The sequence below is a fragment of the Sander vitreus genome, chromosome 16, assembly GCF_031162955.1.
Source record: "Sander vitreus isolate 19-12246 chromosome 16, sanVit1, whole genome shotgun sequence".
NCBI lineage: Eukaryota > Metazoa > Chordata > Actinopteri > Perciformes > Percidae > Sander > Sander vitreus.
The window spans coordinates 19,030,734-19,046,797 of NC_135870.1; the positions used below are offsets into that span (position 1 = coordinate 19,030,734).

General features: G+C 43.1%; 3 protein-coding genes across 4 annotated transcripts in view; 1 reads left to right on the forward strand and 2 right to left on the reverse strand.

Moving 5' to 3' along the window:
- Positions 1-2,928, reverse strand: part of LOC144531010 (sorting nexin-18-like) — an 11,204-nt gene extending 8,276 nt beyond the window's left edge. The window contains exons 1-2 of the mRNA XM_078270880.1: positions 1,675-2,928; positions 867-1,160 (exon numbers count right to left, since the gene is read on the reverse strand). Of these exons, the coding sequence (XP_078127006.1) occupies positions 867-1,160; positions 1,675-2,450 (1,070 nt within the window). The 5' untranslated portion in view covers positions 2,451-2,928. The remainder of the gene's footprint in view (positions 1-866; positions 1,161-1,674) is intronic.
- A 1,004-nt stretch (positions 2,929-3,932) lies between these two features.
- On the forward strand, positions 3,933-13,046 carry kiaa1958 (KIAA1958 ortholog). 2 transcript variants are annotated; one of them, XM_078271915.1, is made up of 6 exons: positions 3,933-4,181; positions 5,377-5,685; positions 6,989-7,352; positions 8,277-8,438; positions 8,893-9,084; positions 9,759-13,046. In XM_078271915.1, the coding sequence occupies exons 2-6, from the start codon at positions 5,386-5,388 to the stop codon at positions 10,082-10,084; spliced, it is 1,344 nt and encodes a 447-aa protein (XP_078128041.1). In that variant the 5' UTR covers positions 3,933-4,181; positions 5,377-5,385; the 3' UTR covers positions 10,085-13,046. The 2 variants fall into 2 exon arrangements, with proteins under 2 accessions (XP_078128041.1, XP_078128042.1); XM_078271916.1 differs by lacking the exon at positions 8,277-8,438.
- A 1-nt stretch (position 13,047) lies between these two features.
- On the reverse strand, positions 13,048-15,576 carry LOC144531662 (SOSS complex subunit C-like). The gene is made up of 4 exons (XM_078271918.1): positions 15,199-15,576; positions 14,070-14,151; positions 13,835-13,922; positions 13,048-13,150 (listed from the first exon to the last, which is right to left on the reverse strand). The coding sequence occupies exons 1-4, from the start codon at positions 15,221-15,223 to the stop codon at positions 13,049-13,051; spliced, it is 297 nt and encodes a 98-aa protein (XP_078128044.1). The 5' UTR covers positions 15,224-15,576; the 3' UTR covers position 13,048.
- Positions 15,577-16,064: the final 488 nt, after the last annotated feature.

The following is a 16,064-nucleotide window of genomic DNA, read 5'->3' on the forward strand; positions in this document are numbered from 1 at the left end:
TTATTCTGAAAGTCCTTTTTTTTATTGAAGCATTACATCATCTTTGTTGATTATTCCTCTGTTATCTCCTCCTCGCTATCAGGCACTCCCTATGTAAAATGAAAGCTTCCAGTTACAGCAGGGTGAAACAAGGACAATTGATAACAGTGTCTGGGCAAATATCCTCCACAGGGTGGACAAAATAACAGGAATATCTGACACAATACTATGATGTAACCCAGCACCACAAACTTGATTCATACCTCTTTGACAAACTATGAACAAAAATTTTACATTCAGCTTTCCGAAGTGTTCCTATCATTTTGTCTCCCCCCTCTACACAATGAATTGGCATTCTTTGTAACATTGTGTGAAGTGCTGTTATTCATGGTATTGGTGTACCTTCTTTCCCTGAAACTCCAACATCCTGTACTTCAGCTACTAATTACCTACATTTCCCAGGATGCCTTTTTATCTCCAAAAGACTGGGCTGTAACTTGATACGTTCACTGGCTGGTTATAGACGTAGAGCGAGCGTGCAATAGTGATGACAATAAAGCAGCAAGAGTGATCAAGTAAAGAAGACCATGAGCCTTATTAAAAAACCTCATCTGTGTTATAGCAGCATTGCATTCTGGTCTATTTCCTGCTCTTATTGGAGTAGATGTTGGTCTCTACGCCTCTTCTGACAATGGATTTCTCCTCGAATGATTGTAGAATGCTGTTGGAAAAGGGTGACTCTAAAATGAAGCCCTTGTTCTTGGACTGTAACAAGTCATCGTCAGTTTATTTAACATCCAACAAACCAAGGCTTTTCAGTAAATGCTCAATGCTTTTTCATAAGCTTGTAATAAAAACAAAGAGCAGTTTATAACCCAGCCTCTTACCTGATTGTGAGGAAGAAATTGGACCCGACCAGCTCGTCCCTCTCTGCCTTCCTCTTGCCCTGTTTCCAGGCCTTCTCATCCGCCCCGCACGTTAGGAAATGCTGGAAAACGTCACAGCGTGCCAGCACAGGGTGGCTGGTCATGTGGTTCATCCACCAGATCAGTCCCTTCCTCCGTTTGGAGATGAAGTCTTCCTCGAAGCGGCCGGTGGCCTGCTTCTCTGGCAGGTGGGGCACTGAGATGACCGGGAAGCGCTCCACGAGCCGAGCATACAGCCAGTCAAAGTGCTTATACCTGCAGGAGGGGAGGCAGGAGGGAGGGTTTATTGGGGATATTTTGAGTGGGCGAGAAGGGAAGGAGAAGGTTCTGTAAATGGGAACAAGTGAGATTAGGAAGTGAAGTAAATGGCAGGAAAATGCAGTGAGAGGGAGTGAAAAAGAAGGAGGGACCCCCTTCCCCCCAACCCCCCTCCCTCCCACCCCAGGACCAAGTGGAAGCTGAAATGTAAGTGAGTAAGTGTTGGTTTGAAATGACAGACCTACTGACAGGGAAACAATGTAAAAGGTGCAGAGGGAATATCAGAAAGAAAAAGGGGAGATTCCTGAGGACTCCAGAGGGCAAACGGCCACAGTTAGCTCTGTTTTTGACATTTTGTGGGAACAATTGCGGCCACAGGAAAAGCCACAGTAACGTGTATTTTTAAGTGTATGGGGGCCGGGGGATCCGGTGAAGATATAGGCCTACGTTTGGAAACCCCAGAGAGGAAAGAAAAAGAGGAGGAAGAGGACGAGGAAGACATCCCCTGTACCTGCGGTTGACTTGTACATTGGTGTGGGTCGGGGTCAGGCCGTAGGACATGTAGCTCTTCATGCCTTTGAACTTGGTCTGCTTGGTGGGGTCGTCGATGGTGCACAGGAACGGATACGGGTCCTCCTGCCACTCCGGTCCATGCTTCCCCATCGCCACGCAGATCCGGTCCCCGTCCTTCACAAAAGCAGAGGCCTCCCCGAGCAGGAAGGCCTCCCCTCCAGACTTGACAAAGGTGGAGAACCTGTTGAGGTTCCTCCCCACTGTTGCTGAGCCCTTGGCCTGCTGCTGCTGCTGCTGGCTGCTCTCGCGCCGCCCGGGCAACGAGGTGGTCACCGGGTACATGGCGGGCGAGCTGCCCAGACCCTGCTTCCCTGCGTCAGCCGCAGGAGAGGCGTCATCCCAGTCGTCGTCCCAATCGTCATCGCTGCCCTGGCTGGTGCGGAAGCTGCCTCCACCGCTGCCACCGCTGCCAGCCCCGATGCCTCTCGGAGACTGCGTGTCCGAGGATGTGTAGGAGGTGTGGGTGGGCGTCAGGGCTTTGGTTTGGGGCGAGGAGAGGCCGTTGTTGTTGTTGGTGCTGGAGGCGATGTGGTCCCTGATGATCTCCACATAGGAGGCAGGGAAGAGGCCAGCCTCCCCCCTGCTGTTCTCCCCCTCCAGCCAGCCCTCCAGCTCCTCCTCGTTGAACAGAGTCACCAGCTCGTTCTCTGTTATGGAGATCTCCCCTGGGTTTTCAGAGTGGAAGTCATACAGCACTCTGGCCTTTAACGCCATAATTCTCAGTAGGCCTACTAACAGGCTATCACTTGTTGTCTCTTTTTTTTCTTCTGTTTTCCTGTCTTTGTTGCTTCAAGAACTTTTCTTTTCTTTTATTCCCGGATTTAAATCTTGTAAGTCTGAAACCTCAATGAGATTTATATCACGCAGTGGCAACAGCAGCAACAATTGGGACTATAGGCTATATTTATATTTTTCTTCCACTCTGGTCAAAATCAAACAGGCTTGTATCCGAGATTCATGCATTAAAGAACAAGAAGAGAAACACACAGTCTATCCGACACCCACCTTCTCTCTCCGCTCCTCTCACATATCATTTGTTTCCATGCAGAACTTAATCCAAGTCGGAAAATACAGAGGGAAAGCTGCCTTTACGGGATAGTTTTTCTCCGAGGAAAGACGCCGGTTAAAGTTTAAAGTTGACGAACTTGCGACGGCTGTGTAGCTGCTTTATTCCTCCAGATAAGAGCCGGGGTGGGGGGAGAGCTTTTTTCTTCCTCCTCTCCCCGAGATGCTTGTAAGTTAAATACATCAGTCCTAACACGTAGTGGCCTGGCTGACTAACGGAGGGTGGAGCCAGCAGCAAGTTTAGTCAAGTCACTGAATTCATACACGGGAAAAAAAAACCATAACCTCATGTTTAAAAGCTCCTGACCCTGTATATATAGACTAGGCTGTCGACACGTCACCCCCTATAACCTACTGTGAATATACGATAGGCCTATGCACCAAATCGATAGGCAAATGTAAATCGCTATTTGATCATATTTCAGTTAGGCTAGGCATATATTCGTTATTTGAATGTTATTAACTAATCATTTAACGAGTTTACAAACATATATGCCAATCTCTCCATTAAACGTCAATTTAAAGTATGTTGTATGTGTAGGCCTATAACACAACTCATGGACTTCATTTTGGATTTTCAACAAGGAAGAGGGAGAATTTTTAACGAGGTAGCCTATAGCTAGGCTAATTAAACTTTTCTGTGGAAAAACAATGGCCTGTATCCAAAAATAATAGTCTTACAAATAATCTTATTATTATTTATTAGGCCTATATGATGTATATACAAGCAATTCAACTCACATATGAGTGTATTGTGTTCTTAGTAAAACACACGCTTTCATAAGGCTGCAATGAAATGATGCAGCCAATTTACAAATCAAGTTTTATTTAGGATATTAATTTAGATTATTTTTTCCTCCTGTATCATCATTAAGTGTCGTCATGGTCACAAACCCTCAGTTTTTGGTAAATGAAGTAAAGGCACGCTTTTATTAGCCTGCTGGTAAGTCTATTGCAGATAATATAATATAATATAATATAATATAATATAATATAATATAATATAATATAATATAATATAATATGTGCGTTGATCCACCCCGCCGCTAGAGGTCAGTGATCATCATCACAGTGAAAGGGAGACGACCTGCAGTTCCTCCTCCTGTCCAGCAGCTGGCAGTAAAGACACTTTCACGTCAGATTCTGGCGCTGTGAAACCTTCCAGACAAAAGAATGCACGTACAGTCTATGCAGAGTTAAACAAATGTTTAAGGCTAACGCTACATCAGCGATTATTGTAACCTCTTTGGCGACATCCTACATTTAATCAAACATTATTATTTTGCGTCATAACAAGGTTATTAGTCGCCTCGGGTTGAGGCGGCCGACACTCGCGAAATAAACGAGGACCATGTGAATCCTGCGGGATGTCTTAAAAAGGTAAATATGAGAGATGTTGCTGAACTGTTGGGAGCTTTGATGGAAGCCTGATGACTTGTGGTTTGACTGCAGACAAATGTGTAGACGTGTGCGGCAGGCTGGTGAGCCACAAGACGTCTGTTTGTCCCCGATGAGAGGTTGATTGTAGTTTTAAGTGAGAGTTGCATGAACGAGTCACTTATCCAGCTGTTATTATTAACGTTAAACTGAGGTTTGTAGAGCCCGGAGCTAGACAGGGGTGTGTGTGTGTGTGTGTGTGTGTGTGTGTGTGTGTGTGTGTGTGTGTGTGTAAGTGTAGAGAGAGAGAGAGATTTTGCCAATTTTGCAAAAAAGCCCTATAAATTATAATAAACATAATAATATAATCAAATTTCAATATGAAATTGAAGGCCTGCTCGTTTTCTGTATACACATACAGTACACATAGAGGGTTTTCACCGACGTCACGTTCTGGGCGGTAACCTGGATGCGCGGCCATATTGGAGGCACTCGGTGTAAACAACTGAATGGAGTAAAGGAGTATTGTGCACTTCCCAGATAGCAAACAGTCATTGAAACTATGTTAAATCAACATTCCATTGTCAACATTAAGTCATTGAATCAACATCAAACTCTGATGATTCTACATCATTTTGCACCCTGTTTTAATATTGAAACAACGTTGAAATCCTGTCCATAGCTTGGAAACGCAACACCCACATATGCACACTCAGTAGCCTAGGCCTAGGATAAGGCAATTTGTCCAGTGTTGTAGGCTAGCCTATCATGTTTTAATAAACTATCTTTTTAATAAACTGTCTGTACTCTTACAAAGTTCTCAATGCTTCGGTTAACATTTAGGGACCCTCATTATGCTACCGTTGAAGTGTGGTGATATTTTGAGCCTTTTTAGTTGTATAAATAGCGATTTGTTTTTACTTTCCCTGTGCCCCGAATTCTAGCGCTGTAAGCTAATCAGCGGTCCGCGCTAGCTTGTTTCAAGCTACAAACACATTCGATTAGCATGAAATCATGTCCCAGAGAACGACAGAGCGGGTACACATCTGTTATTAACCCCTAGGTTTGTTTTGCGCCGGAATTGTCCTTTAATTTCTTCGTGGGCATGTTCCGAAGAACTGGGTGCACAAAAAAACATCATCTGAAGTTATGTTAACTGGGCAAACGTATAAATAATTATCCTCTCCCTCTTCTCCAGGTTTCTATCATGTCCGACCCGGTTCAGACCACCTCTGACAGTCTGTCTAAACTGGTCCGCTGGGCTCACAGCCACGGCACCATCTGCAACCTCATCCCAAGCCTGCAGCGCCTCACCTATGCTTCCCACGGCAACGTGCTGACACCTGAACCTGTTCCCCGTGGCAGCAGCGACCCTGTCGCCGTGTGGAGTTGTGGCGCCGGACACGCCTACCACTGGCCCCTCAGTGACCATAGCAACGCCTGCGGAATCTCAGCGAATACCAGCCAGGGCCAGGAGAGGGTTGTTGGACGGCGTCCGTCCGATAAGGTAAAGAAGGGATTTCAGCTATTTTGTTTGTGTAATCTTAAATTGAATAGTATCTCAATTTGAGATGTTCAGCACAACTATAATACTACAAGATATTTAAATGCAGTTTCAATGGTGTAATCCCAATGTCCAACCTTATAGACTCGCCACAAATACACAATTCATACAATGTTAAAAACAGGGAGGTCCTGTAAAAGTTTTGAAAAATCTGAAAAGTGAAATCCAACCTACTGCCCTGTCGTAAGCTCTATCCAACACCTTTCTGTAGGCGGCATTCTTTGAGGAAAGCAGCCTACAATGTCGTGGCCATCTGTATTTAATTTATTTAATAATTACCAACATAAAGTTGACAGAGCATGATTTAAGGTAGCGACAACTCCTCAGTCTCAAAAGTCCAATTTATACTGGCTTATTAAAATATACACCAGTCTTGTCATCTACATTTGTCCAAACAGTCTTGAAATGTAGATTTTGAAAGAGGCAGTGATTAGTCTTTGTGTCCACTTTTTACTTTGTTGACCAGAAATCAGTTTCTGAATGCATTTGTGTTGGGGGGAAAAACTCTGACCATTTAGTTGCAGAAATGTGGTCAATTTTATTGTGTTAAAGTGCTCATATTATGTTCATTTTCAGGTTCATAATTGTATTTAGAGGTTGTACCGGAATAGGTTTACGTGGTTTAATTCTCAAAAAACACCATTTTTGTTGGACTGCACATTGCTGCAGCTCCTCTTTTCACCTTGTGTGTTGAGCTCTCTGTTTTAGCTACAGAGTGAGACATCTCACTTCTGTTCAATCTTTGTTGGGAGTCGCACATGCGCAATACCTAGGTAAGGACTACTAGCCAGTCAGAAGCAGAGTATGAGGGCGTGCCACGCTAGCAGCTAGGCGAGCATTTTAACGTGTGTTACAAAGTGACGCACGTTCTTTGTGATTCCACCACTTGTAATCCTAGGCAGTCCGGCTTGAAAGGGATGCTCTAGAGGTTTAGTATTGGACTCTAGAGTCCTCAGGAGTGGGGGGGCTTGCAAGAGACACATACAAATAAGAATGGTTAAAATCGATGCAGTAAGAGACCCAGAGATCCCGACTTAATTCTGGTTTGGTACAAGTGAAGCTCTAAAAACAGACTTTAGAAAGCTAATCTGAAGCGACACAGGGCATTATACAGCTGTTCTCTGTGAAATGTCCCTTTAAGTTCCATACTCAGGCATTTGCTGTGAGCGTTCAGTGCTTACAGTACATAAGTAGACATGTAGATTCAGTCTGTAACTTTAATTTCTGATCTTTTCTCTCCTACCAGGGGACAGCGAAGCCTCCATGTGAACTCTTCTATAGCGAAGCAGCATCGGAGGGGGAGGAGTTCAGCAGCCAGCTGTTTGACATCGTTGGATGCGATTCGTCGGCCACAGACGAAGATGGCGACTGGGAGCCCCCCCGATCCAGGAAGAGAGGCGGGGCACCAGGAGGAGCAGTAACCGGGAAGAAGGTCAAGCAGGAAGCAAGTCCTGCGGGGGATTATGGCACTGCTGCTAACATAGCTAGCATGGGGCTAGCAGTGGATCTGGGGTGTGAGGGAGTAGTGGACCCAGACATGAAGCTACTAGGAGGAGGCAGCTGCACGACAGGCTCTAGCTCCGCCACAGAGACTACAGAGAAGATTGCAGGTACAGCTCATGTTGTGAGGCTTGGAAAGACCTGCAGAGACGGCACGTCTTGATTGGAATCAAAGTTAATATTCCAGATAGCGTCCGTCTTCTCGTGACATTCATGGGAATGTTTTTTTCTGTGATAGGGGATAAGCACATTTTATAATGCAGCATTTGATTGTAAGATCTCAAGATTTCCTGTTCCTTAAAGGAAAAAAGTTTTCTTTAGTTGTAAAGAAGTGAAAACACAAGATTAGATTCGTTTACGTAGGCGGACCGTTCAATGCAGTAGGCCGTGAGAAAGTGAAAATGGAACTCGTGAGCAGAAAAAGTGTTGTTTGGCAGTACTTTCAGTCAAAAGAAGGCGATTCAAGTCCAGCCTCATGTTCAATTTGCAATGGCGATTTGTCTCGTGGTGGCGAGGACCCTAAACAATACACAACATCGCCGCTGTTAAAACATTTGCGTATGAAACATCCGAAAGAATACGAGTCGTGTATGAAGGAATCTACAGACAGCAGCCAAAATGCAGCAACTTCAGGTACGGCAAAGGAAGCACAGTCACAGCTAAAAACTTGTGTTAACCAGACGACCATTACCAGCTTTGCTAGCCCTACACCGAACAAACAGTGGGCCTCAGATCACCCACGAGCCAAAGCCATTCATGCAGCAATTGGTGTTAATGGACTGAGGATGGGAGTAGGATTCGGTTTCGGATTCGGCAGAATCTTAACCAGTGGATTCGGTATTTGGCCGAACCCCAAATATCTGGATTTGGAGCATCCCTAATTAGATTATTATTGAAACACTAGATTAATTTATGATACAAAACGATACCGAAAAGACTTTCTAACCCTATGTTAATGTGTGTTTGTATACTATAGTCTGGCTTCCTGTTGCTCACTGTTGGTGGGTTTTATTTGTGTGTGTGTGAATCTGCAGGGGAGCAGACTGAGCTGGAGAAGCTGCAAGCGTTACTTTATGCAGAACGTAACCGTAACCAGCAGATGACGGAGATCATCTCCGGTCTGAAGCAGGACAAAGAGCTGCTGCAGCAGGAACTCACTAAAAAAGCCGAACTCATCTGTGACTTCATGCGGCCAGGTAGAGTTTGTTAACGGTGATAAACTCGGTGATTATCCCAGCAGTGCTCGCCGTGACCTGACGAATTATTGTTACCGTGAAAGCAAATTGCAGTGCTTTTAAAATGATTGCAGGCTAGCCTTTTGTTGGACATTTAAGGTAAAATCACATCTCTTTTTGTGTAGTATCTTTCCTGCAAAATTGCAATTCAAAGTTCCTGATTGAAATAGTAAGAAAATAGATGCAAACAGTAAGAAAAAAGTACTGATGATCACTGTAGCAGTAGTCAAAAAAAGTCAAATAAATCAGTAAACTAGTTCTCTAAACGAATAATGAAAAACTATAATTAAAACGGCAATGAAAACTAATTTTCCATGTACTCCAAACTATTATACTGTAGCAAAAAGGTTTCTGTTGCAGAGCTATTACTTTTTATCGGTATCAAATTCAGTCATTTTTCTGTTTCTGATTTCAGAGAACAAGTGGCCTGGGTGCTCCAATCCGATGGAACCGGGAAGCTCACACATGCACTCTTCTGACGAGGCGGCCGGGTTCGACTCGTCGACAATATTTGACTCATTTGAGGAAAAAGAGCTTAGCCTGCGGGACCGCCGCCGGACCCTGAAGAGCAAGAGGAGCCGGGATGGAGAAAACCCCCGAGTCAGGAGTAAGGACATGACACAACAAGGAGGACTAACCACGCCAAAACACGGACACAGTACAAGTGTTGTTCCGTGGTTATAAGCACCCATAGAGTAGAATGTCTGGTTGTTACTAAATCAGGGCTTTTCCTGCATAGAAGAATTTTTGATGCTCCCCCCCCCCCAAAGGGGTTTTAGCCAGCACCAAAGGAAGATCACCAGTGCCAAAATGATAAGAATTTAGAATGAGAAACAGTAATTCAAATCCCGTCCGAATGTGTTTTAATAGCAATTTACCAAACAACTGTAGAAGCAAGCGGAACATAAACTCGAATAGAAGCGCTTACCGGTATCTCACTTTTACCGTCCAGAGTCGGTGATTTTAACGGTAGCATTTAAATATTCATATTTTTTTTTTACAGTTTTATTGATTGGGGTTTTATTTACTCAAACATAGTATACATTTTTGTTTATCAAATTGTCAGAAATAACAGGCAAAATGCATACATCTGTCAAATAAGGTAACGCAGACTCATTGCCTTTACTGTGTATGCAAACAGATAAGCTATAAAGCTTACTGTAGTGCGTAGTCACGCCCCCAAAAGCTCATTCTGAGCCAGTAAAAAACCCAGTAAATATTGCATTAATTTGTATTTTGCATGTGCTGATGTGTCCCTCTTGCTGTCCCTCTCCTCTCCAGTGAAAAACGTAAGGGGTGTGATAGCACGCTACATGGCAGCCCTCCAGGAATATCGCCGCAATGTTTCCATGAAGGTGGCCTTTGACCGGGTTGGTGTGGACCGCAACACCATCTCCCGTACGGCGTCCATAGCTGAGCTCAGTCTGGCCGCTCCGGAGGTGTTTCAGTCTCTGGCGCCGTGGGATGAGAAAGAGGAGACGCTTGCACATTATGCCCACCGCTGCCGACAGGCCATGGACGACAACATTAAGGCCAAAGTCAAAACGATGAAGGCCAAAGGCGAACTGCTGCCCATTGTGTCAAAGATACAAATAGTTACAGACTGACGACTCCTTCTGACTGAATCAGAGGCCTACAATACAAACATCATGTACTCGAGGGGTTAAAGAGGGCCGGAACAGCATTCCGGCATCTTCGTTTATTAATAAGTAAATTAATCTAATTGGCAGTTTCACTAGACAGAGAATGTTCAGTTAAAACAGATTGGGGGATGCTGTTTTGCCCTCATTGTTCTCATGATTGTTCTCTGTGAAGTTTGCTGGAAGTGAAAGTAGCACCGGTGAGTGACTGCATCAGACTCTGTTTAAAAAATAACCCTTTAAATGCTTGTCAGCAAGCAGTCATGTACTAACTTGGCAGGAAATTTGGCTTCATGTGCTCCGATTAATTTGGCATGCAGGTAACACACAAGTCATTATCTTTGTTTAAAGGTGCTGTAGGTTGGATTGTGAAGATCCAGGACTCAGCCAAAGAATTTGAACATCGACAACAACTTCTCAGTCCCTCCCCCCCTTTCCGCTAAAGCCCAAAACGGTCTCCTAAGCCCCTCCCCCCACAAGGGAGAATGAATGCGTGTGCATGAGCAGTGATTGTCACGCAGTTAGACACCCCCCCACTGCCCATGGCTGCTGCACCTACATTCACCCTCTGTATACTGTAGGAGCACCTGTCTCTTAATCCCTCCTCCCGAAAAAGCCCAGTCTGCTCTGATTGGCCAGCGTGCTTCCTGGAATGTCCAGAGCCTCCGCTCCGTGTTTCACTAGTTGAAGCTGGAGCTACTGCAACTGAGCATTTAACAGGAATTTGTACTGTGGGAAATCACCAATAAAGACCTCTAAACCAAATATTACACAACCAGACATGTCCCAGCAGTAAAGGGACTGGAATTTGGGGAGTAATGACCAGCGTTGGCCAAGATTACAGCTATGTCGCGTTAGCATGTAGGTAGCTACTTAATAGTTAGCGGTATGCTAACATTAGGTTGTAATGGAACAAAGCAGCACTTTCTACCGTCAAAATGCCGTTAGCCATGTAGCTACTATAGTTAGCAGTGGACACAAATGGCGTATTCCAGCACTTTCTACAGTCAAAAATCACAGATAAAGGCTTTTAAACCAAATACTACAGAAACAGAAAATGTTTCAGGAGTAATGTGACCCTGAATTGGGGGGAATTTAACGACACTGGCAGCCAAGATGACATTGTTTACTGCTGTTAGCATGTATTTAGCTACATGCCACAATGTTAACACCGCAGTGGCTTAAAATCATAGAAGTTCGGCTTAGAGTTGCGTAGAAACAACTGTTGAAACCGGAGTGTTCAGAGCATTTGGAAATCTGAACGTTTTAGCTCCCAAGGATTTGTCTAAAATTCATTATTTTAAGTTTGGGCCACGTTTAACATGGAAATCCAACATAACATTGTAGATGACGGAAAAGCATAATACGTCACATTTAAGTGCTGTGTAGTGAATGCTCACGTGGTTCACCACAAGTAACTAATTCATATTTTAAAGGAACTTTAAAGTGTTACATTTGAGAATCGAATTTGGTGTTGTGTTAGAATGAGAATTTGTGTTAGCAGCACCCTCCCCCCTTACAGACCTTATAGTCCCCCCCCCACCTGCCAGATCCCACTTTAACCCCTGCTTGTAGCCTACATATAAAAAGAAAGCATTGGATTCTCGTACACTACTGTTAGATACTGCACCGTTTAAGTCAATAGTCTTCAACATATTCCAAGGTTTATAGTGCAAGGTTGTTGTCCTTTTCCTTTCCTTCTGATCACCATGTGGCTGCATTACATTTTTGCCACATTTCTGCTACTGTGATTTCTCCTTGTATGGTTGTGAAACACCCGTGCAAAATTGTGACTCTGGAAAGCCTCTTGCTCTTAGATTCTCCGGGACAGTCACGGCGGCTCAGAGTTCATTATAACCAAGTTCCAGCTTTTGAACAAAACAATAAAAATGATAAACAATGAGTAACTGGTTAATTCTGTGGTGGTCACTTAAACCACTTCATAACCACGTGGCTCTGCCTTTAATGTTAAATAGTCTGATTGATAACGGGCTTTGAAGTATTAAAGAGTCAGTGACTTCATGTTTTTTTTTTTTTTTTTTATGCATGGTAATATACCGTAATAATTGTGTTGATTTGTGTGCTACTGACCAATGTTTTACAATAAACCACTCAAAACAGTTAGCATTATGAAGGTAAGCAAGTCGTCCTCATTTTAGAAAGGAAAATATGCTTTTGTCCATGGGCACTGTGTGGCAATAAAAATAAAAAATAAAAAAAACTAATTTCAGACATTCAAGTGGCTAAAGACACCAACGTGTATGGGCACACTTGCCTTCCTCAGGTAACACCCTACCCACGGATGAAGGAATGTTTTTTTCCCCCCTTTTTAATATGGATCACTTTAAAACAGATGTGAACAGCTGAGACACAAAGATCAGTGAGACAAAACAATCAGGACTGACCATAAAACCCTATAATGCAAACATAGCCATGGACTATGCATTTAGACCATCTGCCCCATTTTTGCAAAACAAAAGTTCAATTCACTATATATACAATTGTGTGACAATTTTATTATCCAAATACGGATACTAATCCATGAATGTAAAAACCTTGACAAAAAATGTTCATTTTATGGATCAGTGCAGTAAAAGGCAACAGAGCGGGACAGCATTTCTTTCTGTAGAGTTTGTTTTCAGCTCCTGTACTCCTCCACATGATGTTTCACAGCTACCTGGAACCTTCTTCCGACTGCTGCTGAAAAGCTTTCCTAAATTCAGCAGGCTGCTTGTTAGTCTGGGAAATGTAAAAATGACAGATTCACCCTCCCCTGAGATTGTTAACAACCTGCCTAACAACTGTCCATTAATCCCAGACTTAAAAGAGAGAAACCGGGAGTGATTGGATGTGGGTCTGATGTGCATGTGTGTTGTTTGAAAGCTTCTTCTCACACCGGGCAGCAGGAGGACAACAAGAGGTTTAAAAAGGTCAAGAAGTCTCAGGTTCCAGGCGTGGTATGACGGGGAGGATGAGGTTCCCGAACGAGGAGTCCTGAGTGATGAAGAAGCCTGTGGAGTGTGTGTGTGCGTGCTGCAAGAGAAGATAGTAAGGCAACGGTTTGTGTTATAATACTGACCACGTTTACCATTTCATAGATGTATTAATCCGACAATATGATGTGTGCTTAGAAGTGCCGGATTTCGTTACCTTTGAACGGAGCTAGGCAAGCTGTTTCCCCCCTTATGTCCATTCTTTATGCTTAGCTAAGCTAACCGCCTTTTGGCTCTGTGTTTGCCAAAAAGATTTTTGAGATTTGACGCCACATTAAAGCATATCACAGTGTTTGAGGCTGATGCACCAACAACCACGCAGTGACTATCGAGCCTCTTTATACTTCTATAATGTGTTTCATGTTGCCTTGAAACCTCTCTCTCTCGCTCTCTAAATGGTTTTCAGACCTGTATTCAAGCTGGACATTGGTGTCGAGTAGGTATTCAAACATGACTCAGTACGGGTGCCTTTGTGATGGCGACTTCAGTCTCAAATATCATGAAGCCAAAAACTAATCAACACCGAATGAACACCTAACTGGATATTTACTAAACAACATTATGTATGATTTGAATAAGACGCCCTACTGTAATAATCAACACAAAACATAGATATTAAGAATTAGGATGAGCAACTAAAGTATTGATTCATTTTCCAATGTATAGTCTTTTATGTACAGTCCTTTTGTTGTGCTACTTGTTGCTGTATGTGTAAATGTCTCACCTGCAGGGCAGCTTTCTGCTGGGCAGCGATGTGCTGCTGTTCTGCGTTGTCCCTGAAATCCTTCAGACTAGGTCTGGACAGGGAGATGCTACAGGACAAGAAGGAGGAAAGGACAAGGGGGAAAATGTCAATTTGAATATTGATATATACTTAATTCCCCCCATAAAAAAAAAGGTTTTCTCCAAGGTTGTGACTGAGACTCCTGTGACCCTCCTTGGCTGAATACTATCCCTACCTGCCTCCAGGAGTGCTCATCAGCCGTCTCCTCTCCTTCTCTAGCTCGGCCAGGATCGCCACCCGCGCCTTGTTTGGAAAGGCTAGATGAAGAAAAAAGAAGAGGATCGAGACAGACAGACAATGAAGGGATGGAACACTATGTATCAGTAGGATTGGGCAACGAGAACCGATTCCTACTTGGAATCGTTTCAAAAATTATGATTCCAGTAGATGGTTTCTTTATTGGAAATCGCTTGGAATCGTTTAGAGCAGGGGTGTCACACTCAACTTCCCTAAGGGCCACACTAGAAAATGAGAATCACATCAAGGGCCAGACATATACTTTATTGCTTTTATGTAATCTTTGACTGTATTATTGCAAGTTTCATATAGTCTTCTCACTTACAGTTTGGTCGACAAAAATGGCAAAGAAAATGCCAAAAATGCTTGGAAAAAGCGTAAAAAATGTCGAAAAAAAAACAAAACGTGTGGTTTAGAGGATTTGGTTTCAAATCCGAGCATTGCTTCCCTATTTAATATGCGCAAATTTTGGTTTTCCGAAGCGGCCAGGCGCTTGTTGTGTTGCAGCCTTGGAGCACAGTAAGCAGCGCCTTGTAAAACTGGAAACCACCATTGAATCAAAACAAAACGTTCCTCTTATTTGTGAAAATAGGCATGTGACCCGTTTCAACTCCACCCCTCAAAGAATCGGAATCGATAAGAACCGGAATCAAGAATCGATAAGAACCGGAATCGAAAGGAAGAATTGGAATTGGACTCAGAATTGTTCAAATCCAAAGATGCCCAGCCCTATGTATCAGCTAACATAACTTACTTCAGCTAATGATGGGAAACACTTTTGAGTAAATGCCGTGATTGTGTTTACCACAAAATAACTGTGAGAACCAATGGTATATGAAGAAAAAAAATATATCTGCATATATTTTACTGCTTTCTTGCATCACATCCTAAATATTGTAGCACTCAGGTAAAATGAGATAGGTTCACTGTTGGAGGGGAACTACAGAAGTTATAAGACAATTAGCTAGCTATATTTCCTCAAGGGGAAGCGGAAGAGGAGATACAGCTCGATAAAGACAAAGCCCTTCAATACCAATATCGTTTGCCCCCAAAACAAAAATAATTACCTTGTCCTGGAGGATTAGTAGCCATGTCGGTGCAGGTAACGTAGGAAGATACAAGTCCAAATAAAAAAAATAAAAAATGACAGAAAGGATAGTATTATAGCTAACGTTAATGGTTTGCGTTTTATTTGTGTGTGTTTCCTTTCTTCCAGCAAACGATGCGCTGGTTGATAACGGACAACGATAAAAGCCCCCCCGTCGATGATAACTATAACTTAAACTGGAACTGGATGAACTAAACTACACAGAAGTTGCTGTTGTGACAGTAACTTAAAGTTTAAAATAGCGATAAAAAAAGTCTTGCTTATGTACGGTTGATGAGTAGCATGTTGCCACAAACCAAGCACCGGGGTTTTCAGATAGGGAGGTTGGATAGAAGAACGAAGAGGTGTCACTCTGTTTATATTTCCGGTAAAGAAAAACGTTATCAAGAAGAACCAAGAGAAAGGCGAGCCAACGATCATGATGATGAAAGAAGGCCTATATTACCTAAATATTGTTAATTTAATTACTGTTAACTGAAGTTATTTAAATGAATAAAGGTATCATATGGAGGCCCACTTTGGAGCCCAGATGTCCGGGAAACTATAGGCACATAGGAGATCAAATAAAAATTGTTTCCTCAAATCTTAAATGTATATGCTCCATAAACTTATTACATTAGTCATGACTAGCTTATCATGTAATAACTTGGTCATGTGCACAAGTTGTTCCAAAGCAAAAATAAATTACTAGCACAAATGAAATTAAACATTTTTCAAACGAATAGAACAGATCCAGCTACTAGCTTCCCCCCCCCCCCAGAGCTTTCAAACACATCTCACAGTCTTCTTCAGAGGATGAAGTCTGCTCAGTTGTCATGGAGATAG

Excerpts from the sequence above, each read along its gene's own strand:
- kiaa1958 (XM_078271915.1), top strand. The coding sequence starts at position 5,386 with ATGTCCGACCCGGTTCAGACCACCTCTGACAGTCTGTCTAAACTGGTC. Across the intron at positions 7,353-8,276 it reads GACTACAGAGAAGATTGCAG|GGGAGCAGACTGAGCTGGAG; the intron begins GTACAGCTCATG and ends GTGAATCTGCAG. Across the intron at positions 8,439-8,892 it reads CTGTGACTTCATGCGGCCAG|AGAACAAGTGGCCTGGGTGC; the intron begins GTAGAGTTTGTT and ends TTCTGATTTCAG.
- LOC144531662 (XM_078271918.1), bottom strand. The coding sequence starts at position 15,223 with ATGGCTACTAATCCTCCAGGACAAG. Across the intron at positions 14,152-15,198 it reads TACTAATCCTCCAGGACAAG|CCTTTCCAAACAAGGCGCGG; the intron begins GTAATTATTTTT and ends TTCTTCATCTAG. Across the intron at positions 13,151-13,834 it reads AGCAGAAAGCTGCCCTGCAG|CACGCACACACACACTCCAC; the intron begins GTGAGACATTTA and ends CTTCTCTTGCAG.